The sequence below is a fragment of the Leucoraja erinacea genome, chromosome 35, assembly GCF_028641065.1.
Source record: "Leucoraja erinacea ecotype New England chromosome 35, Leri_hhj_1, whole genome shotgun sequence".
Taxonomy (NCBI): domain Eukaryota; kingdom Metazoa; phylum Chordata; class Chondrichthyes; order Rajiformes; family Rajidae; genus Leucoraja; species Leucoraja erinaceus.
In genome coordinates this window covers 5,629,762-5,656,946 of record NC_073411.1, presented here as the reverse complement: position 1 = coordinate 5,656,946, position 27,185 = coordinate 5,629,762, and the positions used below count along the sequence as shown (strand labels likewise).

Genomic DNA, 27,185 nt, shown 5'->3' with positions numbered 1-27,185 from the left:
GTCAGTCTCCCTACCTGCTTCCACTACCTGCAACCTCCGGCAACCACCTGCAACCTCCGGAAGCCGCACACAAAAAACCTTGGGTGGGGCGCAAAGTCTCCAGAGGATTTCCGTTCAAGTTTCCTAAGTGGTACAGGGGCTTAACTCTCTCCTGAAAGCCTCCAGAGAACCAGCCTCTGAGGCAGATAATTCCACACACTCACAGCTCTCTGTGTGAAAAGGTTTTTCCTCATCTACGTTCTAAATGGCTTACCATTTATTCTACATTTACACCACACAATATCTGGATACTTGTGCTATCATGTTTTATGTAAATTTGCTGTGCACAAGTTGACTGCTGTGTTTCCTGCATCACTACAGTGACAACACCTCAAAGTCATTTCTTTAGCCAAAAGGGCCTGTCCCGCTTGGCGATTTTTTGTGCGACATCATTGACTGATGTATCAGGTCACCGAAAAATTTGTGGCGCGATGACGTATAACGCGCGGTGATTTTTCAAGTGTCGCATTTTTTTTTGTCGCCACTGGATTTTGAAATGTTGAAATTCTTTTGGCGACACTGATATAATGCCGGCAGTGGCCGAAAAAATCGTCAAGTAGGACAGGCCCATAAACACTTTGGGATGTGCTGAGGCTGTGAACAGCAAGACTCTTATCTCTGATGGCAGGAGAACAAACTCCCTGAAAGGTCAGACTGCAACTGATCACAGCTTTCTGCAAAGGTGCATCAGTTCAGAGTGCAGCAAAATCACTAACATCATTAAAACTTCACATGTTGCAAACATAATTACATTTCATGCAAAATACTCCTAAATTGAATCACAGAACCCTGCTTTGTTCCCAGGATTATCCAGTTGAAATCTGATTGTTTGCTGGAGTCAAGATAATGAAACTCAGTAACTCAGTGGGCCAGGCAGTGTCTCTGGAAAACATGGATAGGTGATGGTTTGGGTCGGGACTTCCTGACCTATCCATGTTCTCCAGAGATGCTGCCTGACCTGCTGAGTTATTCCAGCACGTTGTGCCTGTTAAGGTAAAACAGAATAAGATAAAATGTTATTTATCTTGGATCGGGCCTGGAGCTGGGGAACTAGATCCATTGCCCTGATGTTAAATTCTGTTTTGACCCAGTAAGAGCGGATTTGAACAGTTGACAGAACTTAAATGATGCTTAAAATGAAAAATATATAAACATTTGTTCCCATTGTGAATGCAAATGCAGTAGTTTATATTTACATGAGATTACATCAAAACCCAGCCTGACATCTGGTATCAAGCTGTCTAACTGTTTGTTGGCAGGCATTCTGTTTTTGGCAGTCTCAGGGTTCAAAGTCACTGGCTCCATTCACCACTGAGGGGAAGTTGGTGCGGACTCGGTGAGCCGAAGGTGCTGTTTCCACGCTGCATCTCTAAAGTCTAAAACCTATGCTCCACGCCTGTCCGTTGACTATGCTCAACTCTGGACTACAAGAACTGCACTTAGACCCCAAGGATGCTTCCATCCGGCTTGGAACAGAACACAAACATGATTGATGATATTGAGCAGTTTCAGCTGCAGCAAAGGGGATAATTGCAAAGCGTAAATTAAGAATGAGCAGGAGATCTCCAACAGAAAACACGGACAGAGTAGAATTTCTCCAAATGGGATCCTGCACGGTGATCCCAGGATTTGAGGAGCCAAAGTTTTGAATTCAATGTTGCTTCTCGCTGTAGAATTAAAATCAGGATGGGGTTTGGAGCCGTGTCATGGTGTATGGACAGGCCCGGAAAAGCTAATCACAGAGAAACAACCATTTCCAAAGGTGCAGCTGTAGGTGGCGCACCGAGAGTGTTGCTGCCTTACAGCGCCAGAGACCCGGGTTCAATCCCGACTACGGATGCTGTCTGTACGGAGTTTGTGCTTTCTCCCTGTGACTTTGTGGGTTTTCTCCAGGAGCTCCGGTTTCCTCCCACACATCCAAAGATGTACAGGTTCATAAGTTAGTTGGCTTTGGTTTGTCCCTGGCGTGTAGGATAGTGCTGGTTAATGGGGATCGCTGGTCGGCATGGACTCGGTGGGCCGAAGGGCCTGTTTTCAAGCTGTATCTCTAAATTTAACTAAACCAAATTAGGGCAGAGGAAGTAGCTTTGTTTGCTCTGGATTCGGCAGAGCTCTGATCAAGCTCAGTGTGAAAGGGAAATGTCGGGCCAATGCAGATCTCTCTCAACAGCTGCTGATCCCCAGGTACACACAATAACTAAGCACCGTCCTTCATAGAGTGTGTAAGAACAGTAGCATGACGATAGAAACAGCTGCTTCAAATGGGGGAAATGGATGATTTATAACAGCAGGGGACGTCACCCGAGGACACAGACATCGGGCATTTGGAAAAAGATACATTCCAGATTGGAATGTTTTGCCTGGAATTGAAGTGGAAGCAGATTCCATAGGTATTTGCAAAAAGGAATTGCATTAATATATAGGCTGCACATTGGCACAATGAGTAGAGCCGATGCCTCACAGCATCAGAGACCCTGACCCCATGTGCTGTCTGTGTGGAGTTTGCATGTTTTCTGTGACCACGTGGGGGTTTCTTGGGTTCTCTGGATTCCTCCCACATCCCAAAGACGTGCGGGTTTGTAGGTTAACTGGCCGCTGTGCGTTGTCGCCTAGTGTGTAGGGAGAGGGTCTTCTTCTTCTTCTTGCGTATGGCGTGCACAGCCTAAAGTTGTCGGACAACTTGTTCTATTTGATCTGATTTGATTGTGCATGCCGGGTTGATTGCATTGGTCGAAACAGGGCGGACCACGTGAAGGTTGTAATCTCCCGCCCCAGGGAGAGGAAGCCTAGGTGGGATAATATGGAACTGGTGTGAACGGGTGATCGATGGTCAGCATAGACTTGATGGGCTGAAGGGCCGATTTCCATGCTCCCTCTAGCAATCAATGTGCGGAGGAAATATTCACACCAATGGAGACTAAGATCAGTGGAAGGCCAGGAGAGGGGTCCAGTTAATAGTTCTTTAAAAGAGTCAGCACAGGTTTCGAATTGAATTGCCTTTCTACTATGCTGTGCCATTGAGTCTATGAAGAGCAGGGACTGAAATATATTGGATGGGTGTTCAAAAGGCCATTTTCAGGCATGACGATAGATTTCTATACGATTGCTTTGTGGGTTATTTGGAAACTGGAGTTTTATTCAATATCTTTGCAAGTTATTTGGAACCAGGATCAAAGAGGCTATTTGATTGACTATTATGTGTTGGTTCTGAGTCATTTGGAGCAGCTTTGCTTTCAATTCGATTGGGAAAGTGTAGGCTGCCATTTGGAGTTATAGAAGGCAGAAATGTTGGGTAGGGGTTGGAGACAGAAAGCCCTCCAACCATTCATGCAGGGCTCCTCTGCATTGTTTCAGCACCTTGCTGCCAGAGCAACTAGACTTCAGTGGCCGAGTATGACCATCAGTTTCCATTTGCTAACCTCTGCCATCTCATTTTCCACTTCACAGCAGCAATTTCTAGCCTCAATATAAATACTGCCAAAGCAATGCACTTTGGTTCCAACAGCTCCCGTCATCTGTTGAAGTAGCCAAAATGGCTCAGAAGGTTAAAACTTTGCATAAGTGTTCAGAATAGGCCATTCAGTCCTTCAAGTCTAGTCCATAATTCAATCATGGTTAATCTATCTTTCCCTCCCAATCCCATTCTCCTGCCTTCTCCCCATAACCTTTGACACCCGTACTAATCAGGAATGATCTGTCTCTTCCCTAAGAATATCCATTGACTTGGCCTCCACAGCCTTCTGTAGGAATGAATTCACAGATTCACCACCCTCTGACTAAAGAAATTCAATAGACAACAGACAATAGGTGCAAGAGTAGGCAATTCGACCCTTCGAGCCAGCACCGCCTTTCAATATGATCGTAGCTGATCATCCCCAATCAGTACCCCGTTTCCTGCCTTCTCCCCATATCCCCTGACTCCGCTATTTTTAAGAGCCCTATCTAGCTCTCTCTTGAACGCATCCAGAGAACCTGCCTCCACTGCCCTCTGAGGCAGAGAATTCCACAGACTCACCACTCTCTGTGAGAAAAAGTGTTTCCTCCTCTCAGTTCTAAATGGCTTACTCCTTATTCTTAAACTGTGGCCCCTGGTTCTGGTCCTGGTTCCTCCTCGTCTCCTTCCTAAAGGAACGTCCTTTAAATCTGAGACTATGACCTCTGGTCCTAGACTCTCCCACTAGCGGCAACATCCTCTCCATGTCCACTCTATCCAGGCCATACACCGCTGCATATTGATGGAGCTGCTGCGGAGAGGGTCAGCAGTGTGAAGTTCTTGGGACTTCACCTGGCGGATGACCTGACCTCAACGACCAACACTACAGCAGTGATCAAAAGAGCTCAGCAGCGGCTCCACCCCCTCCGGAGACTAAGGAAAGCAGGTCTCCCTACTGTTCATCTAAGGACCTTCTACAGGGGCACCATCGAGAGTATATTGGCCTACGGCATCACTTCCTGCTTTGGGAGCTGCAAGGCTTATGAACAAAACCAACTCAACAGGATAGTGAAGACCGCCAGCAGGATCATTGGTGCCCCACTCCCTTTCCTGTTGGAGATCTATAAGAAGCGGAGCATCAGCAGAGCCATCTCCATTATCAAGGACCCCCACCATCCATCACACCACATCTTCTCCATTCAGCCATTTGGGAAGAGGTACAGGAGCATCAGGTGCAAAACCAGCAGGATGCTCCACAGCTTCTTCCCACAGGCAACAACGGACTGTGTCCCCTCCCCATATATCATACACCAACACATCTAACCTCGCCCATACTTTGACAGCTAGGCACCTGTCAAAGCAAAGCCACTGTTCGGTCTGAATGTCTGTTTTTATTTCAATTTTTAGGCCTATTTTAGATATGGTAATTTAAATTTTAAAGCTATATGTATTTATTCTGTTTTTATTAACTGCACTGACGGGAACTGATTGAGAAACAATTTTCCGTTTCTTCTGTGTATGTAAGTACTCAGTTAAAATGACATTAAAGTAAATACTGACTACTGCGATAGACTTGGCCAGCAGGGTAGATAGAGGGGCAATGTTGATGCAACTAAATTTTGCTGCACAGAGTGATGGAGAGTGCATTTCTGAATTCAGGGCCAGAGACCACTTATGAAATGTAAAACCTCCTTGCAAGAGGCCCAGCTTTCTCAGAATCTATCAATCCCTCGTCAGTTTCACTAAAGTAAAGGGGCCCTGCAGCACAATGCTGGCGGGGGTGGCTTGACAAGTCCCCAGCGTTTAGTGCACACTGTAAAAGTCTCAGTTGCTCTCCAGGAATCTCACTGAGGTCTTTAAAAAAAAAAAAAAAAAATGCTTCCTGCTTGATGGCAAAGAAAACGAGAAGGTTGTGTGCAGTTTGAGATTAGACAGCTGGGAATAAACAAAATATTTATCATCGACTTCAACCATCTGAGGTCAGGCTAAGCCACCCTCATCCCGTTTATCACACAATCTTAACAACTTGCCGGTCAAACATTCCTGAGGCAAAGAAGTTGCAAGTTCTGTAAACAATATTTATGGAACATTAGGCTAAAGGTTCAACTGCCTGATTTATATAACTTTATTGCTTTTTCTCTATTACCTAGCATTACAGTTCCACTGTCCCCTTCTCCCCTCGATCTAATCCTAACGTATAGTGGAGGCACAAGTGACTGCCGATTTAGGTTTTTAGAGAAACAGCACGGAAACAGGCCCTTCAGCCCACCGTGTCCCCACCAACCAACGATCCCCGCACACTAATAATGTCCCTGTCCCACTTAGGAAACCTGAACGGAAACCTCTGGAGACTTTGCGCCCCACTCAAGGTTTCCGTGCAGTTCCCAGAGGTTTTTATCAGTCTCCCTACCTGCTTCCACTACCTGCAACCTCCGGCAACCACCTGCAACCTCCGGGAACCACACGGAAACCTTGAGTGGGGCACAAAGTCTTCAGAGGTTTCCGTTCAGGTTTCCCAAGTGGGACAGGGGCTTTTAACACTATCCTACACACACTAGGGACAATTTACAATTTTTACCAAGCCACTTAGCCGACAAATTCGTATGTCTTTGGAGTGTGGGAGGAGATCAGAGCTCCTGGAGAAAACCTATGGGGAGAACGTACAAACTCCGTATAGACAGCATCCCGTAGTCAGGTTCGAACCCAGGTCTTTGGCTGGGATAGTTTCTTCTGCCTCTGCCAGAGGAAGTAATCCAAGTGGTGCTGCTGCACTAGCTGACATTAGAGTCCTAGCTGGATACAGCACAGGCCGTTTGTCCGAATGTGATAATGTTCGCCACCAATTGCTCATTTACACTAAACCCAGGTTTTTTTTGATGCAATTCTCATCAACTCTTTAGACGTTAGAGAGATAGAGCAGTAACAGGCCCTTCAGCCCACTGATTCCACACCAACCAGCAATCCCCACACACTAACACAATCCTACACATGAGGGGCAGTTTTACAATTTTACCGAAGCCAATTAACCACGTCTTTGGAGTGTGAGGAGGAAACCAGAGCACCCGGGGAAAACCCACATGGTCACAGGGAGAATGTACAAACTCTGTACGGGCAGCACTCATAGTCAGGATCAAACCCGGGTCTCTGGCGCTGTAAGACAGCAACTCTACTGCTGCGCCACTGTGCCACCCCAAACTCCCTCCAGAGTCTACCCCTACACTCACATGCTAAGACAACCTACAGTGGCCAAACTGCTCTTACCAATTACATATCATGAGGAAGCTCATGCAACCATGGTAAGTATGCCCACAACTCCTGCTGACAGTGCCAGGGTCAGACCTGAACCCAAGTAACCGAGGCAGCTGCTTTACTGGGTATACCACTGCCACAGAGGGAGTACAGAGAAGGTTCACCAGGCTGATTCCTGGGATGTCAGGACTTTCATATGAAGAAAGACTGGATAGACATGGCTTGTACTCGCTAGAATTTAGGAGATTGAGGGGGGGATCTTATAGAAAGTTACAAAACTCTTAAGAGGTTGGACAGGTTAGATGCAGGAAGATTGTTCCCGATGTTGGGGAAGTCCAGGACAAGGGGTCACAGCTTAAGGATGAAGGGGAAATCCTTTAGGACCGAGATGAGAAAAACATTTTTCACACAGAGAGTGGTGAATCTGTGGAATTCTCTGCCACAGAGGGTAGTTGAGGCCAGTTCATTGGCTATATTTAAGAGGGAGTTAGATGTGGCCCTTGTGGGTAAAGGGATCAGGGGGTATGGAGAGGAGGCAGGTACAGGATACCGAGTTGGATGATCAGCCATGATCATATTGAATGGCGGTGCAGGATCGAAGGGCCGAATGGCCTACTCCTGCACCTATGTTTCTATGTTTCTATGTAATCTACCTGAATAAGTTTGCCACCCCAGCTCTCAATGTAACCACAGTCCTCAGTAGAGTGGCAGCACTGAAGAGACCAGTTTCTTGGTTCATCCTGCACGACAATCTCCTCCCAGAAAATACCAATCTAGATGACAACTTAATCATGTTGCATTCCTCAGCTGGAAGGCGAGATTGGAAGTACATAAAATCTAACAACCAATTATTCTGCGCTCCTTGGAATGGGAAACAGATGTTCGTTGGAACAATTCCCGGCTGTGTAATATATACTTTGTTTAAACTTTCACAGTGTTCAATAGATCATATGAGAAACGCAATAAACCCGTAACTTCTCAACTTTAATTTCTGATGCACAAAGCTAATAAAAAACCTCACAGTTATGCAAGCACCTTTAATGAGGTGACCTAAATTCTCAAGGCACTTCACGGGAATGTGGTTGGTCAAATTGTAGCCCGCATTTGTGACTGAAGGTAGTTGAGGCCAGTTCATTGGATATATTTAAGAGGGAGTTAGATGTGGCCCTTGTGGCTAAAGGGATCAGGGGGCATGGAGAGAAGGCAGGGATGGTATACTGAGTTGGATGATCACCCATGATCATATCGAATGGTGGTGCAGGCTCGAAGGGCCGAATGGCCTACTCCTGCACCTATTTTCTATGTTTCTATGTCTATGTTTCTATATTAAAATACTCCCTGTAACCAACCCCATTTTTGTTTCTATACAAAGCAAGATAGGCACAAAATGCTGGAGTAATTCAGCAGGACAGACAGCATCTATGGAGAAAAGGAATAGGTGACGTTTCGGGTCAGAACCCTTCTTCAATTATCCATGCACATTTCCCCTAGAGGTTTATTTTACTTTAGTAAGTAGGCTTTACTTTAGAGGTATTGAGGTACAGCACAGAAACAGGCCCTTTGGCCCACCGAGTCCGTGCCGACCAGCGATCACTCTGTACACTAGCACTATCGTACACACTACGGACAATTTATAATTTTACCGAAGCCAATTAACCTACAAACCTGTACATCTGTGGAGCGTGGGAGGAAACCGGAGCACCCAGAGAAAACCCACGCGGTCACAGGAAAAACTTACAAATTCCACATAGACAGCACCCAGGATCAAACCAGGTTTAATTTCAGTTTATTCAAGAAGGAACTGCAGATGCTGGAAGATCGAAGGTACACAAAAATGCTGGAGAAACTCAGCGGGTGCAGCAGCATCTATGGAGTGAAGGAAATAGGCGACGTTTCGGGCTGAAACGTCTGAAGAAGGGTTTCGGCCTGAAACGTTGCCTATTTCCTTTGCTCCATAGATGCTGCTGCACCCGCTGAGTTTCTCCAGCATTTTTGTGTACCTTTAATTTCAGTTTAGTTTAGTTTAGTTTAGAGATAGCGCATGGAAACAGGCCCTGTGTCCGCACCCACCATCAATCACCCTTTCACTAGTTCTATGTTATCCTACACACTAGAGGCAATTTACAGAGGCCAATGAACCTACAAACCTGCGCATCATTGGAATGTGGGAGGAAACGGAACACCCGGAGAAAACCCACGTGGTCACAGAGAGAAAGTACAAAGTCCGCACCGTGGTCAGGATTGAAATGGAGTTTCTGATGCTGTGAGTCAGCAGCTCTACTGCTGTGATACTGTGCAGCCCTTTTAGAAACTTAGAAACATAGAAAATAGGTGCAGGAGTAGGCCATTCGGCCCTTCAAGCCTGCACCGCCATTCAACGTGATCATGGCTGATCATCCAACTCAGTATCCTGTACCTGCCTTCTCTCCATACCCTCTGATCCCTTTAGCCACAAGGGCCACATCTAACTCCCTCTTAAATATAGCCAATGAACTGACCTCAACTACCTTCTGTGGCAGAGAGTTCCAGAGATTCACCACTCTCTGTGTGAAAAATGTTTTTCTCATCTCGGTCCTAAAAGATTTCCCCCTTATCCTTAAACTGTGACCCCTTGTTCTGGACTTCCCCAACATGGGAACAATGTTCCTGCATCGAGCCTGTCCAACCCCTTAAGAATTTTGTAAGTTTCTATAAGATTGAGTAATTGAGCAGGACAGGCAGCATCTATGGAGAAAAGGAATAGGTGACGCAATCTTCTAAATTCTAGCGAGTACAAACCAAGTCTATCCAGCCTTTCTTCATAAGAAAGTCCTGACATCCCCGGAATCAGTCTGGTGAACCTTCTCTGTACTCTCTTTTGTGCCTCAATGACATGTACTCTTGCTGTTTATGTCCTTTCAGCTGGTGGAGGTCACTGGTTGAGGAGGGGCAGTCAGAGGTGAGCAAGTAGAGAGAACTTTGTGGACAGTGCACGCAGTAGCCATGGTGGGACAGTGTTGGAGGGCTGGAATGTTATAGCTTCGGTTTTGCAAGGGTCACAGTCAGGGCACTGGCCTTTTCATGTGGCAGTCATTACTTCCGCCTTCCAGACACAGGAGGCCTCTGCAATTTCCTGTCTCTCCCTCCTACCCGGCCCCAGGAACTCCTTTTTTTCCTTTGAAAAGGGTTAATTTGACGGTAGACAAAAGTGCTGGAGAAACTCAGCGGGTGAGGCATCATCTATGGAGCGAAGGAAATAGGCAACGTTTCGGGTCGGAAGAAGTGTTTCGACTCGAGACGTTGCCTATTTCCTTCGCTCCATAGATGCTGCCTCACCCGCTGAGTTTCTCCAGCATTTCTGTCTACCTTAAATCTCCAGCATGTGTTTTGAACCCAAAACTCCCACCCACATCTGAACAAATGAAATCAATTGTGCTCAATGCAAAATTAACTGGAGCTCACAAATCAGGAAGAATCACAGAGTCTGAAGAAGGACCTCGACCTGAAACGTCACCCATTCTTTCTCTCAAGAGATACTGCCTGTCCCACTGAGTTACTCCAGCATTTTGTGTTTAACTAAGGAAGTCCTTGCATCCGGAGGAAACCCATATGGTCATAGGGAGAACATGCAAACTCCACACAGTCAGTACTTGAGATTCGGATCAAACCTGGATCTCTGGCGCTGTGAGGCAGCAGCTCTATTAATTAATAGAATCTCTATAAATCCATAATCTATAAAACGTTCCTTCAATGTTTTTGCAGATAAAAAGGTCTAGAAAGTCCTTCTCTCTCTCTCATATATTGCAGAAATCACACTGATGCACAGACACAGACATTGACACAAATGTTGTGACAGTCACAAATAAGAGTCTTTGTTCATTACTGGACCAAGTAATCCACAATCGATAGGTTTAATGTCAATTATGCTAATACCTCAGTTACCAGGCAATTCTAAATTCTAGGAAAATAGAATAAATAACACATCGTTCCACAGTGTGGATACATCGGAAGGAATGCAGTCTGACCATGGCTGTCGTGCAAGTGGCACTCTCTGAGGTCTATTTATTTATGCTTGATCAAAATTATTAAGAAACGGCAACTAAAACAAAACAGAAGTGGTTGAGCAAATTAGGCTCGGAACTCAGTGGAACTAATTCATCAGCAATCAAAACTGTAGCCTGATGTTTTCTGCAAAATAGTTGGCTTGGCAGGAATATGGTGGTTGATGGCTCTGCCTGATATGCTGGTGGGAACCAGGGAACATTGGATCTAATGAGGCCAACAGCGGGGCCTGTGATCTGTAGCCAATGTTGTAGATGGAAGACCGCATCCGATATAAAACACATGGGCTGCTGAATGCATTTCCTCTCCAGAAACCATCACTGGAGTCCATTCAGCCCCTCATGTTGCTTCTGTCCTTCATGTAATCAATGTCTAAATCCCATTTAAGAACTGTGCCATTTACGATACAGGAGAATGCCATTGTGCCCATTGTGTCCCTGTTAATAAAGCAAGAGCTACCCAGACTAATGTCACCAGCCAGCACCAGGCATGTGTCCATGCAGATCACGTTCTTAGACAATAGACAATAGGTGCAGGAGTAGGCCATTTGGCCCTTTGAGCCAGCACCACCATTCAATGTAATCATGGCTGATCATCCCCAATCAGTACCTCATTCCTGCCTTCCCCCCATATATACTGACTCCTCTATTTTTCAGAGCCCTATCTAGCTCTCTCTTGAAAGCATCCAGAGAACCTGCCTCTGAGGCAGAGAATTCCATAGACTCACCACTCTCTGAGAGAAAAAGTGTTTCCTCGTCTCCGTTCTAAAGGGCACACATAAGGACTTGGGGTTGAATCATTTGTCCAACAAAAACTGATTTATCATAATTCTACCATTCCCATATGGCCACTTTCAACCGATATGAAATATTGAAAGAAATTGTTGCATTTTTTTACCCACCTCCAGGGAAAAATAGAGCAAACCTGATAAATCTTTATTTAATGATGTGGCAACAGAAAAGAAAATCTGAAGCTCCTTGTTTAATTCAACTCCAGACATGACTATCCCAAAATAAAACTGAACCACATTTACTCACAAGCATGCAATCAGCTCAAAATGTTGTACGTCTGAACAGCCAACTAAGGCACAAAGTGCTGGTGTAACTTAGTGGGTCAGGCAACATATCTGGAGGTCATGGATAGGTGATTTTTCGGGTTGGAACCCTTCTTCAGACTGATTGTGCTGGGTTGCTGGGGGAAGGGGGATTAAAGGATTAAAGATAGGAGGGTCAGGACAAAGCCTGTCAAGTGATAGGTGGATAGACACAAATTGCTGGAGTAACTCAGCGAGTCAGGCAGCATCTCTGGAGAAAAAGGATGGGTGACGTTTTGGGTCGGGGCACTTTTTCAGACCTAAGAAGGGCTGAAGAAGGGGCCTGACCCCGAAATGTCACCCTGGCCTTTTTAACTCCAGAAATGTTGATAGTTGATTGATAGTTATATGGATGGGAACGGAATGGAAGGTTATCGTCTGAGCGCAGGTATATGGGACTAGGGGAGATTATGTGTTCGGCACGGACTAGTAGGGTCTAGATGGCCTATTTCCATGCTGTAATTGTATATGGTTATATGGTTATATGGTTATGTTGCCTGAACTGATGAGTTACTAGCACTTTGTGTCTATCTTAGGTATAAAGCAGTATTTGCAGTTCCTTGTTTCTACTTAGTGATAGGTGGATGGTTATGGGGTCATGAGGCGAATGCAGGAGCATGTGGTTGAGAGGGAAAGATAGATCAGCCATGATTGAGCGGTGTGGTTGACCCAATGGTTTTGATAAAGCCGAATTAAGTTAAAATATAAGAAGATATTAAATGGTTCATGGGCTAGCTTACAGTTTATATTTAATCCCAAATTAGGCTTTCCTCCAGTAGATTAATACAGAAAGGCATTTGTCTCCCAGGTGATGAGAGAGAAACAAGAGAGGTAGCTAGATCTCTTTAATGGATTTGAGAGGTAAAATGCCTTATACCAAATGGCCAATGTTTTTAATATATCTTGTACCATGTGACAAAATGCCTTTGATGTGATGCATTCTGTAGAAATTTTTATTTTCCTGTACCTCTGACCATGACAAATGTCTGTGGAATGTGCTAAGGTGACAAAAAACACTATACAATACGATGTAATTCTGTTGTTCGGAGAAGTGGATGAGGATGGCGAAGTGTTTGTAATTGCTCACTTGACTGGACTGCTCACTTGACTCCCTCCCTTCCATCGGCCGATAATAAGTAAAGTTTTGAACTGGTCTACCAAACAGTTTGTGTGTTGTCTGTTTATTAAGAGCGAACCTGTTAAGTTGTTATAAAAGTAACTTCTTCAGTTTGAATGGCCTAATTCTCCTCTTGGAACTATTGAACTTTATGGTTGGACAAAGTCCAGAGATTAAACTATCTGAGCTTCAGTGAAAAAATGCTTGGGACTTTTTGCCCTTTATGGTTTAATACCAATTTCCCCATAGTATTGGTCACTTACCACATTTGGCTAACAGCAAATCCAGAGTTTTGTTTCTGGTTGAAGAACATAATATTAGGAAAACAACACTAGGATTGAACATGCGAGCTTAAGACTCGTCACAGGCACAAACAGATTTCCTTCAAATGTGATAGCATTATGATCTGCAGTATGCAAGTTGATTTTCAGTAAACTTTATTCAGTGGGAAGTCTTAAATCCCAACATCATCACTTTCTGAAATTCTGTATTACAACAGAACAATTCTTACAAGTAAGCCGGAACAAATATCTGGAGGTTCCAAAAAGAGTGAACCCACTTTCCACGAATCTCTAACTAATTATTCCTGTCAGGACTTTCATATGAAGAAAGACTGGATAGACTCGGTTTGTACTCGCTAGAATTTAGAAGATTGAGGGGGGATCTTATAGAAACTTACAAAATTCTTAAAGGGGTTGGACAGGCTAGATGCAGGAAGATTGTTCCCGGTGTTGGGGAAGTCCAGAACAAGGGGTCACAGTTTAAGGATAAGGGGGAAATCTTTTAGGACCGAGATGAGAAAAACATTTTTGACACAGAGAATGGTGAATCTCGGGAATTCTCTGCCACAGAAGGTAGTTGAGGCCAGTTCATTGGCTATATTTAAGAGCGAGTTAGATGTGGCCCTTGTGGCTAAAGGGATCAGGGGGTATGGAGAGAAGGCAGGTACAGGATACTGAGTTGGATGATCAGCCATGATCATATTGAATGGCAGTGCAGGCTCGAAGGGCCGAATGGCCTACTCCTGCACCTATTTTCTATGTTTCTATGTCTATGTTTCTATATTAAAATGCTCCTTGTAACCAACCCCATTAAATATGTGCTGACTGCAAATCCCTCCATAGTCTCGATTGTCTACTGCTATCTGACCTTCTAATGCTCATTTAAGTGCTTTACCCTATTTAAGTGATTATCCTTATAATCCCACTGTCATTTCCTCTAACAAGCATGTTTAGTTTATGTTTAGTTTAGTTTACTTTGGTTTGGTTCAGTTTAGTTGAGAGATGTTTGCACAGAGCACTGGGGCTTTCGAAAAGTAATGGTACTGATATTCTTCCAAGGACGCAGCCTATGAACTATTCAGATCACAAAGGATTTGTTTGCACAGGTGGCCATATATGATCCTCCTGAAATCACTCACACCGTTGTAACATGGAAGAGAAAGTCATGCGACCAATTTAAGATATACCCCCATTCCATGAAATAGTGGTAAGCTCAACTTTAATGCCTCCTCAACCAAAGAACCCAAATTTCTTCTGTAAATATCGACGCTGCAGTTACTTCTGCTCATTAGTGGGTCTGCTCATTCTGCAGACGTTACAAGGCCGTAGAGGTACAAGGCCTTCTACGCCCGCATATCCAGACACAGGAACAGCTTCTTTCCCAGAGCTATAGCTGCTCTGAACCGGCCCTGCTGAGTGCCCCCCATCCCCACGGACTGTCACCCTCAGATGGTCACGTCGCAGACACATCTGCACTTTAGTCTGTTTTGACAATTTTACTGTTGTAATGTTCTTTGTACAAACCATGTTCTCAGGGTATCTAAACCTAAATTTTAGTAGTTACTTAAGTTATGATGTCGGATGGAAGCTGCATACCCAAATCTCGTTGCACTTATGTACAATGACAATAAAATATATTATTATTATTATTATTATTATTGAACAGAACTGGTGGGAAACACAGCAATTGGCCCACCTCTATATCGTTGAAGACAGCGTTGGTGAATTTGAAGCCAGGTATTCTCCTTTCGTTGCACACCACTCCCACGTCTTCTGAGTGTTTGCAGTTAGTGATCCCCCAGCCGTTGAAACTGCAAGCAGCGATGGTGGTCTCGTGCCCGGTACACCGGATGTTATCCATCCAAATACGGCCTGCGGACAACAATAAACCATCAGTACTGGCCGCCCCCTGGTTACTCAGAGCCAAGGACAATAGGTGCCCAAAATACCACAGGACCAGCCCGCCTAAAGCTCAAACACATCTCCCACTAAGATGCTGTGAGCACAACTGTGCTTAAGGGCAAGTCTAGGAAGCAATTCATTGTCCTTGGGTATCATCCAATCATCTTGGTAATTAAACCCAAACGCAGTTACTCAGTTGCACTAACAACTTGTGTAATTTAATAGTTGTCTTAGTTCAGGCACAATGTTTTACACAAAGAATGGTGGTTATATGGAAGGATGTGTCAGAAGAGGTAGTGGAGGCAGGTACCATCATAACATTTTAGATACATTTGGACATGGACATGGGTAGGATAGGTTTAGGCCTAGCATGGGAAGGGGGACTAGTGTTGATGGGGCATGTTGGTCAGCATGGGAAAGCTGGGCCGAGGGGTTTGTTTCCACTATTTAAGACTATACAGAGTGGAAACAGGTCCTTCGGTCCACCGAGTCCTCGCCAACCAACAATCACCCATACAGGTTCTATCCTACACACTACAGACAATCGATTAACCTACAAATCTGCACATCTTTAGAATGTGGAGGGAAACCGGAGCATCCGGAGAAAACCCACGCGACCACAAGGAGAACATACAAACTCCGTACAGACAGCATCTGTAGTCAGGATCTAACCCGGGTCTCTGGTGCTGTAAGGCAGCAATTCCACCGCTTCCCCACTGTGTCCTTCCTTAGTTCCCGCTGTCAAATTGGGATTGCAGCAGGCTGCAATTATCTGAAGGAGAGTCCCGAACTGAAACGTCACCTATCCTTTTTCTCCAGAGATTCAGATTCAGATTCAATTTTAATTGTCATTGTCAGTGTACAGTACAGAGACAACGAAATGCAACGAGATGCTGCCTGACCTGCTGAATTACTCCACACTTTGTGTCTATATACTATTACTGATGCAGCACGTTAAATAAACCCTCCTTTTGATTATTTGCTGACCCTATGCAGGCCAACTGGACTTGAATTTTTATTTAATTCCAATCAATTTAAGCAATTATGCTCTTTTCCCAGTGCAATTATCTTTTCTAAAGGGGTGTTCATATTTCACTTAGGCAGCTTACACCCCAGCGGTATGAACATTGATGCATCTAACTTCAAGTAACCCCTTGCTTTCCCCCTCCTCCCCCTTCCCAATTCTCCGGCCAGTCAGACTGTATCCAAGTACATTTTATCTCTGTTTGTTTTGTTGTTACCTTCTCCCAGCTAACAATGATCTATTCCACATTTTCCTTGATTTCTATCCCCTTTGTCCTGCTTTCACACCTTACATTTCCTGATCTTTGTATCTCCCTCTCCCCTGACACAAGGTCTGAAGAAGGGTCTCGACCCAAAACAGCGCCCATTCCTTCTCTCCAGAGAGGCTGCCTGTCCCGCTGAGTTACTCCGGTATTTTGTGTCTGCCGTTGATTTAAACCTGCATCTGCAGTTCCTTCCTACACAAGGGATTCATCAAGTACCAAGATGAGTTAACACACAGTTCTATATTTTATGCTTTATATTCCATTCTATGGAACTGGAGAACACCAGGTAAAGGGAGAAATAACACGTGGGTATCAACACCAAAACCCCATCAACCATCTCCTTTTGTCTTAAGGTTGGAAAGTAAAGCTGGTATTGATAATAGTTTATTATTGTCATGTGAAGCAACAGTGAAAATCATTGTTTTGCGAGCTATCTAGGCAATGCAAAGTAGAAAATAAACAGAGTGCAGATATATAGCTGCAGAGAAAGTACAGATAAAAAAAGGTGCAATGAGGTAGGTTGGAAGATCGGGACTGCATGGCTAATACATGAAAAGTCCATTCAAGAGTCTAATAACAGCAGGGAAGAAGCTGTTCTTGAATGAGGTGGTTCACGCTTTCAAGCTTTTGTTTATTGTGACTGATTGGAAAGGGGAGAAGAGAGAAGGATTGGGTTCTGAGTGGCCCTTGATTATACAGACTGCTTTCCCAAGGCAAGCAAGACAACAAGGTTAATGAGAGATTAACGTGTTCTTCAGTAGACCTTTGCCATAGGGAAGGGGAAGGAAAGCAGGGGGGAGGGAGAAAAAATAGGTGAGTTTTATTTAAGAGTCATATCTCCTAGTAGCTTTGACATGGGAATATTGCATACATTTTGGTGTTCTTAAATGGTATACTTCCCTAGGACAACTTTTGTGAAAAGATTTGGGGTTGAGAAGATTGTACTGCGATGAGATTTTGAATAGTGGGAGCTCATGAAGGTTCAGAGCATAAGAGGTGACCTCGTTGGATCATTAAATAATTTGTGAAATTACAGACTTGGCAATGAGTCTAGCACTGGGAATGATAGCATACGGGTCAGCTCATGTGGACTGAGATGCGGAAGATATTCTTCCATCAGAGAATTGTGAAACTTTCAAATTCCCTGGCAACCCACAGTTCTCTGTCATGGAGCACATTCAAGACAGATCTATGGAAGCTGGAAAGATTAGGTTTGGGCAAGAAAACATATTTAAGGGAGAAGCTCAAAACTGCCTCTAAGAAACTGACCAAGTGGACAGAATTGTCATAGAGTCATTCAGCATGGAAACAGGCCCTTCGGCCCAACTTCCCCATGCCAACCAAGATGGCCCATCTACATTGGTCCCACCTGCCTGCATTTGACCCATACCCCTCTTGCCCAGAGGTTCCCAACCATTTTTGTCCCGTTTACCCCCGGCAACTTAAACAGCACATAACAATGTTATTTCACTTATTTAAGAACAACTAATGATGAACAGATACTGGTATACCAGAACCAAACACAGTCAGTTAATGAGAAAAAATATGTACAAATCCTGAATCAGCAAATTTACCCCAAGTAGGTGAAATGTATCATCCCCTGGGGATATATTTAACCCAGATTGCTCTTGCCCTTTCCTATCTATGTACCTGTCCACATTTATTTTAAATGTTGTTATAGTACATGCCTCAACTACCTCCTCTGGCAGCTCGTTCCATATACCAACCACCATTAGGGTCCTATTAAATCTTTATACTCTCATCTTAAAACTATGTCCCTTGATTCATGATTCACAATACTCTAGGTAAAAGACTGTGCATTAACCCTGTTTATTCCCCTCATCATCTCATAGATCTCTATAATATCACCATTCATCTTCCTGCGCTCCAAGGAATGAAGTCCTAGCCTGCCCAACATCTCCCTATAGCACAAGCCCATGTCTTGGCAACATCCTCACTGCGCTTGTTTCAGCTTGGCACGCAAAGACCTGCCACCAAATTGACCTAGTACTGGATGGACACAAATTGGTGGAGTAACTCGACGGGTCAGGCTGCATCTCTGGAGAAAAGGAATAGATGACATTTTGGGTCTGAAAAAGGGTCTCTACCCGGAATGTCACATATTCCTTTTCTCCAGAGATATTGCCTAACCCGCTAAGTTACTCCAGCATTTTGCGTCTATCTTGCAGTTGTACAGGGTCTTGGTGAGACCACACCTGGAGTATTGCGTACAGTTTTGGTCTCCTAATCTGAGGAAAGACATTCTTGCCATAGAGGGAGTACAGAGAAGGTTCACCAGACTGATTCCTGGGATGACAGGACTTCCATATGAAGAAAGACTGGATAGACTCGACTTGTACTCGCTAGAATTTAGAAGATTGAGGGGGGATCTTATAGAAACTTACAAAATTCTTAAGGGGTTGGACAGGCTAGATGCAGGAAGATTATTCCCAATGTTGGGGAAGTCCAGAACAAGGGGTCACAGTTTAAGGATAAGGGAAAAGTATTTTAGGACCGAGATGAGAAAATCATTTTTTATACAGAGAGTGGTGAATCTGTGGAATTCTCTGCTACAGAAGGTAGTTGAGGCCAGTTCATTGGCTATATTTGAGAGCGAGTTAGATGTGGCCCTTGTGGCTAAAGGGATCTGGGGGTATGGAGAGAAGGCAGGTACGGGATACTGAGTTGGATGATCAGCCATGATCATATTGAATGGCGGTGCAGGCTCGAAGGGCCGAATGGCCTACTCCTGCACCTATTTTCTATGTTTCTATGTACAGTGTAAACCAGTATCTGCAGTTCCTTCCTACAGGTACAACTGGATGGCATCAGATAATGATCTCCAGAGACCTTACAATAGACATAATGCAATGTTAAATTTCCTTACCTTTTCCACGGCCATACTTGGCACCAGGCACCCAGCTTTCCGCTTGAATGAAGCCCAGTTCCTTACATATCACATGCGCCGTTGCAATGGAGAAGTCGTCATCACACACCGTGCCCCACTCGCCGTTGTAGTGGACCTCGATCCGCCCCTCGTTCCCTTTCTTCCTCCTGCCTGCCAGCCGCGCTTGAATCCTGGGGACTTGCTTCACGGCATCGTCCTGTACCAAGCCATGGAGCTCCAAGAAGCCGAGGAGGACCACCAGGGCCAACGAGCGATGGAGGATGCAAAGGATGGCTTTCATTCTACGCTACTGGGCAGCGAGGGAGCTTAAACTCAGCTCCTTGCCCTCGAGGTCAGCGCTAGTCTCCTACAAGTGAAATAAAAACAAGTGTAGCTGAAACACTGATTTCATTATCAGCCCGTTTCACACAAAAAAATATATTTGCCTTTGATTGTGTGTGATTTCAACAAGCTGGTTCAGCCAACAGACTATCCAAATGAAATTGGAGGTTACACAAAAAAGCTGGAGAAACTCAGCGGGTGCAGCAGCATCTATGGAGCGAAGGAAATAGGCAACGTTTCGGGCCGAAACCCTACTTCAGACTGATCGGGGGGCGGGGGTGGGTGGGGACAAGAAAGGGAAAAGGAGGAGTAGCCAGAAGGCTGGGGGATGGGAGGAGACAGCAGGGGGGCTGAGGAAGGGTGGAGAATTGCTGGGTATGCCGGTGGATGGCCAGTCGGTACCGATGGTCCGGTTGGGGTCCGAACTGGGAGGTAGGGAACTGTAGGTGGAAGCCATGGGGTATGAGATGGAGGCGCAGGCAGGCCCCGAGGAAGCAGATGTGGCTGTGGTATCGAGTCTGGGTAAGAATGTGGTCGTACAGTTGGAGGGCAGGAGGGATCACAGATGGGGGACAGTTAGAGAGGAGGTTGTGAAACTGTCTCTGGAGAGAAGAGGAGAACTTCTTCAAGGTAGGCATATCTTGAAGAGATAACGCAGTAGAGTACAAATGAAATTGTTCCTTTAATTTTCCGCTATTCTTGCACCGTGACCAATATTATTTTTTGTATTTCTATTGATCAGATTCACCATGAGTAATTAATAATTAATTTTGCAACAGATTCACCATACCTTGCTGTAAAATACCACTCTTCATGTCGTGCAGAGGTTACAGCGCCAGAGACCCGGGTTTGATCCTGACTATGGTGCTGTCTTTACGGAGTTTGTACGTTCTCCCCGTGACCTGCATGGGTTTTCACCAGGTACTCCGGTTTACCCTCACACTCCAAAGATGTATCGGTTTTGTCAATTAATTGACTTCAGTAAGACGTGTAAATTGTACCTAGTATATGGGATACAGGAATCGCTGGTCAGTGCGGACTCACGCCGAAGGGCCTGTTTCCGTGCTGTATCTCTAAAGTAAACTAAAGTTTGCATCTTTCATTATATCTGACCATGGTCCTGCTGTTTCAGTTATGACCTCCAGCATTACAGGCCTGCAAAAGATACAGTCTCAGCCAGTTCTGGGCTCTTGCACGGCCAAATGTTTACATCGATGTATTACTGCCTCAGCTGTAAAGTGTTAAATCCCTGGAAGTTCCTCTGTAAATCCCTCACCACGTCCTCCTCCGTCTACTTTTTGCTCTTTAAAATCCTCCTTAATACTGCATCCCTGGCCAAATGTTTCGTGGCATGTCCTTTCATGAGTCACGCCTGTCAGCATTCCCGGGAATTACCTTGGGATGCGTGGCTGTGGCACAAACGTCCCTTGTTGTTGACTGAGGGATGAACATTAGATGGGTGGAGCAAGGCAGGAACAGGCCAGCACTTCACAGGGGGGGGGACACATTCAACATCCAAAGGAAAATCAGGAGCCTTTTTGCAATGTATAATGTGCCCTGCTGCAAAGAATCTTTTAAAATGCAATTGAATGCAAAGATCAAAGCTAAAAACCCATGTGTTATATTCAACAGGGTGATACAGCATGGAAACAGACCTTTGCTGACCAATATGCCCCATCGACACTAGTCCCGCCTGCCTAGGTTGGGCCAATTCACTCTAAACCTCTACTATCTATGTTCATGTCCCAATATTTTTTAAGTGTTGTGATGGTACCTGCCTCAACTACCTCCTCTGGCTGTTCATACCATATACCTACCACCATTGGTATAACATGTTGCCCCTAAGGGTCCTATCTTTCTCCTCTCACCTTAAAACGATGTCCTCTGGTTCTTGAGGCCCCTACTTTAGGTAAAAGACTGTGCATTTACCCTATCTATTCCTCTCAAGACCTTGTACACCTCCATAAGATCACCCCTCATCCTCCTGCAGTCCCTGCACTCCAAGGAATAAAGTCCTGGCCTGCTCAACCTCTCCCTGTAGCTCAGGCCCTTTAAGTCCTGGCAACATCCATGGAAATCTTCTCTGCACGATTTCCAGCTTAACATTGTTCCTACAACAGGGTGACCAAAACTGAACACAATACTCTAAATGCGGCCTCATCAACATATTGTACATTGTATGTTTTACTCAGGAGGTTCCACTAGCCTAGAATGACCATTGTCAGTTGATCACCACTACAGTGACACAGCAGTTAGTGTTGATATTGCACAGCTCAGCGATCCAGTTCGATCTTGCCATATGCAGGTTTATTTGACATTGTTATTGTGGGAGCACCTGCACCAAAAGGACTGCAACAGTTCAAGCTGAAGATGCATCACCACCCTCTCAAAGGCAACGAGGGGTGGGTTATATGTAGGAGGGAACTGCAGATGCTGGTTTAAACTGAAGGTAGACACAGAAAGCTAGCGTAACTTAGCAGGACAGGCAGCATCATTTGAGAGAAGGAACGGTTGACCTTCTTCAGACAGGGATGGCTTATAAAAGCTTTGTCTAAAAAGAAAATTCACATGGACTATCTCTCAGTCATTTCAAGACCCACAGAGTTCTGCAGCTGTTCCATGCAAACAGATAACGATAAACATGTTTCTGTCAGTAGAAGATTTCTGGCATTGGATTACTGAACATGAAAGAATTTGTGGTGCTGGTCAGAATCTCAAGACATGTAAAAATTACCTGACAGTCAATAAGGCAATTCTGAAATGCAGACAGTAGCATAATGTTGCAAATGTAACAACCACTCTTACACACAGAAATATGCCATAAATAGTAATATTCAAAAAAACAGCTAACATGTTTCAGTGCTAAGGGTACACAAAATTGATGGAGAAATTCAGCGGGTGCAGCAGCATCTATGGAGCAAAGAAAATAGGCGACGTTTCGGGCCGAAACCCTTCTTCAGACTGAAGGGTTTCGGCCCGAAACGTCGCATATTTTCTTTGCTCCATAGATGCTGCTGCACCCGCTGAGTTTCTCCAGCAATTTTGTGTACCTTTGATCCTCCAGCATCTGCAGTTCCTTCTTGAACAACATGTTTCAGTGCTAGTTTTGTCCAGCAGAACAAAATCCAAGCATTCCACAGTATTTACTTCCCTCACCACAATCAGAAACATGCCTTGAACACAAAATGACACAAAGTGCTGGAGTAACTCAGCGGGTCAGGCAGCATCTCTTGAGAACATGGATAGGTGGCATAAAATGCTGGAGAAACTCAGCGGTTGAGGCAGAATCTATGGAGATAAGGAATTGGCGACGTTTCAGGTCGAGACCCTTCTTCAGACCCGAAACGCTGCTAATTCATTCTCTCCATAGATGCTGCCTCACCCGCTGAGTTTTTCCAGCATTTTGTGTCTACCTTCGAGTTTACCAGCATCTGCAGTTCTTTTCTTAAACATGGATAGGTGACATTTCGGGTCGAGACCCTTCTTGAGACCTTTGACATCTGTCCCAGACCTTAATGTAACCTCTCCTCTAAACAACCTTTCACTATTCCTCCACTCTATCGAATAGTGAAAAGCCAGATAGACTGGATGTGAGAGGATGTTTCCACTAGGGCACAGCCTAGAACCAAAGGGCATGGCTTCAGAATAAAAGGACATACCTTTAGAAAGGAGATGAGGAGGGATTTCTTTCGTCAGAGAGTGGTGAAACTGTGGAATTTGATTGCCACAGATGGCTGTGGAGGCCAAGTCATTTTGTATTTATAAAGTGGAGATTGACAGGGTACTGGCCTCAAGGGTTATGGGGAGAAGGCAGTAGAACGGGGTTCAGAGGGAAAGATAGATCAGCCATGATTGAATAATGGAGTAGACTCAATGGTCTGAATGGCCTACTTTTGCTCATATGACTTATGAATATGGACAGTTATTTGTAACTGCTCCTCTGTTTGTGTGACATTCCCTCAGTATTGCATGTGATGAATCAGATTTACGTGATCATCTTTGTGCATGGAACTCAAATCCATGTTTTTTCCGGCTCAGAGGGAGAAAAGGTTATCTGCTCAGAAGCTGACAAAATATTAGCAAAGTGAGACATTTGCAAAGGGGCAATTTAGCTTCCTAATAAATCAGAGACTAGCAGGACACATGGTGTTGTCAGCCTCAAGGGACATGATATAAACTGACAGAGCAAGAGGAATTGAGCGAGTTGCTGCCCTTTGGATGAACTTAAAGAATATGACTCTAAAGTAATCTCCACAGGCGACCAGCTTGATCTGAAGAAGGGTCTCGACCCGGAACGTCACCCATTCCTTCGCTCCAGAGATGCTGCCTGTCCCGCTGAGTTACTCCAGCTTTTAGTGTCTATCTTCAGCTTGATCAAGGACGAGTTGCACCCTGGCCACTCCCACTTCTCAGTCTCAGAGGGCGGTGGAGCCCTGTTCTCTGGATGCTTTCAAGAGAGAGCTAGACAGGGCTCTTAAAAATAGCGGAGTCAGGGAATATGGGGAGAAGGCAGGAACGGGGTACTGATTGGGGATGATCAGCCATGATCACATTGAATGGCGGTGCTGGCTCGAAGGGCCGAATGGCCTACTCCTGCACCTATTGTCTATTGTCTCTCCCATCAGGCAAGAGGTACAGAAGTGCGAAAACACACACCTCCAGATTCATTGACAGTTTCTCCCCCAGCTGTTATCAGGCAACTGAACCACCCTACAACAACTAGAGAGAGGGGTCCTGAACCTCTCTCCACCTTATTGAAGACCCCTGGACTACCTTTGGTCGGCATTTGCAGTACTTTATCTTGCACTAAACGTTATTCACATCATTCCATTTATCATGTATCAGTACACAGTGTATTGTAATCGTGTAATGTCAGGCTAGCTGGCAACAAAGGCTTTTCTCTGCACCTCTGTACATGTGATAATATCCGAGACTACACTGAATTTAGTGCAAAAATATGCAGTTCTAGTGAGATTCGAGGAACAACAGATGCTGGAATCTTGAGTAGAACGCAAAGTGCTGGAGGAACAGCGGGCCAGACAATATCTCAGTAGGACATGGATGGGCGACGTTTCCGATCGGGACCCTTCTAATCAGTCTGTAGTCCTGACCCGAAAAATCCCCTATTCATAACCCCCGGAGATGCTGCATAATTGTGAAATTCAAGGCATCGCTTCTTAGCCAAAATCTGCTTCCCACGCACAAAACGTTGCACAGAAAAAAAACACACAGTGCTCATAGATAGCACAGAATCCAATTACAAGAGCAAAATCCAGCAGGCGTAAAGAATCTGAAACACGAAGGAAAAATGTGGAATAAAACCCAACAAGTGGCTGTGGAGAGAAAAACAGAAACCTGAACGGAAACCTCTGGAGACTTTGCTCCCCACCCAAGGTTTCCGTGCGGTTCCCGGAGGTTTTTGTCAGTCTCCCTACCTGCTTCAACTACCAGCAACCTTTGGCAACCACCTGCAACCTCCGGGAACCGCACGGAAACCTTGGGTGGGGCGCAAAGTCTCCAGAGCTTTCAGTTCAGGTTTCCTAAGTGGGACAGGGGCTGACTTTAATCACCAAAACTGCATTCCGTTCTCTCCCTCGTCTTTACTCAAAATTCCCCCTGCAACTTAGCGGGTCAGGCAGGATCTCTGGAGAAAATGAATAGGTTGGGATTGAGATCCTGTTGGCGAAACGACATCTATAAGTTTTTTCTCCAGAGATGCAGCCTGACCCGCTGAGTTACTCCAGCATTTCGAGTCTATCTTCAGAATCTAATTGCACCGCGTCGGTATAAATGATAATTAAAGACTCTCGAGATTTGAAAATCTCGCAGCATGCAGCCAGTTCCACAAGGTCTCTTGTTTAAGAAGGAACTGTTTAAGAAGGCTCTCTTGTTTAAGAAGGAAGTTTAAGAAGGAACTGCAGATGCTGGAAAATCGAAGGTACACAAAAGTGCTGGAGAAACTCAGCGGGTGCAGCAGCATCTATGGAGCGAAGGAAATAGGCAACGTTTCGGGACGAAACGTTGCCTATTTCCTTCGCTCCATAGATGCTGCTCCACCCGCTGAGTTGCTCCAGCACTTTTGTCTACCTTCCACAAGCTCTCTCCTCTGTAGGTAACGAGGCTGCTCTTCAATTCCCTTGAAAGTCTGGGTGCCCCAGTTTTTTTTTTTTTTAAATTCATGTATTTTGTGTTTTTTATGACTGTTGACATGTCAATTTCCCTCCTGGGATAAATACAGTTCTATCGTATCGTATTTAAGAGAAAGTTATCTACCTCGAATTGTGTGTGTGTGGGGTGGGGGGGGGGGGGGGGGGGGTTGGGGAGGGGGGGGGGGGGGGGGGGGGGGGGGGGGGGGTTCTTGCGGTTCTTTGTCGGAGTGCGAGAAGGAAGTAACCGTCTCAGATTTACACCGGAGTCCTCTCCTTTCTACGACTTTCCCTCCCGCAGTCAATAGTCGAGAGGATTTAATCGCCATATGTCCCAGTTGGAACAATGAAATTCTCACTTGCAGTCTGAAGTGGGGAGCGGCTTGGTCGAGAGCTGGGGGGGGGGGGGGGGGGGGGGGGGGGGGACGAATGTAACAGGACTTGGCTAGGGTTCAATAGGTCAAACCGAACACACTGGGAGCCTCTGCAATAAAGTTATTAATGCCCCCACCCCCACATCCCCCAACCCCCACACATCTTCAACCCTCGCCGCCGTCCCCCTAAATATTTTCACGCCTTGAAGTTATCGCTGAAATGGTTGCAGGCGTCTGCAAATGTATTTCCATCGACAATTGAAGACTCTGGAAATGTGAAAATCTCGCAAGTCCTATTATGTTAAGAACAGTGAAAGTTTCTAGCATGTGGATTAACTTTACAGATAGACCCCCTCCATGTACTTACTGGGATACCGTTATCCAGCAGTACTCGCTCGCTCGCTCTCTCTCGCTCGACTGAGGTCCTGGTCTCTGGTTAATTCAGAGAGTTGGTACCGTTCGGCTGCCTCTTTTCCACACTTCGCCCAGTTCAGATGCTCCGACCCACTGCTGCATCGATCTCCCAATGTCCTGTCACTTTCCCCCGCCCTGCCAGCCGGCCGATGATGTAATGCAGCGAACAGCAGCAACCAATCGGCAAAGGGATTCCCTCAAAACTGCCCTCCCGTCCCCACAAAACAGTTTCCAGATGTGATGTGTTCTGAAGGCGGAACATGGATGGCATCGGGGGAGGGGTCGCAGAAAAGGGGGCAGAAGTTATACAGTTTGATCTCTCTCTCTCACACACACAAACACTCAACGCACAGACACACACACACAGACACAAACACACACAGACACACACACACACACACAGACACACAACACACACAGACACACATACACCGACACACACACACTACACACACAGACACACAGACACAGACACACACACACACACACCCACACACACACATACACCCCCACACCCCACTCCATCACACACCCACACACACACACACACACCCCACACACACACACACTACACTCCC

At 45.3% G+C, this 27,185-nt stretch overlaps 1 protein-coding gene across 1 annotated transcript in view; it reads right to left on the bottom strand.

Annotated features, from left to right (window-relative positions):
* LOC129713220 (lysyl oxidase homolog 2-like) overlaps nucleotides 1–26,815 on the bottom strand; it is a 60,626-nt gene extending 33,811 nt beyond the window's left edge. The window contains exons 1-3 of the mRNA XM_055662146.1: nucleotides 26,561–26,815; nucleotides 19,332–19,698; nucleotides 14,950–15,125 (exon numbers count right to left, since the gene is read on the bottom strand). Of these exons, the coding sequence (XP_055518121.1) occupies nucleotides 14,950–15,125; nucleotides 19,332–19,632 (477 nt within the window). The 5' untranslated portion in view covers nucleotides 19,633–19,698; nucleotides 26,561–26,815. The remainder of the gene's footprint in view (nucleotides 1–14,949; nucleotides 15,126–19,331; nucleotides 19,699–26,560) is intronic.
* Nucleotides 26,816–27,185: the final 370 nt, after the last annotated feature.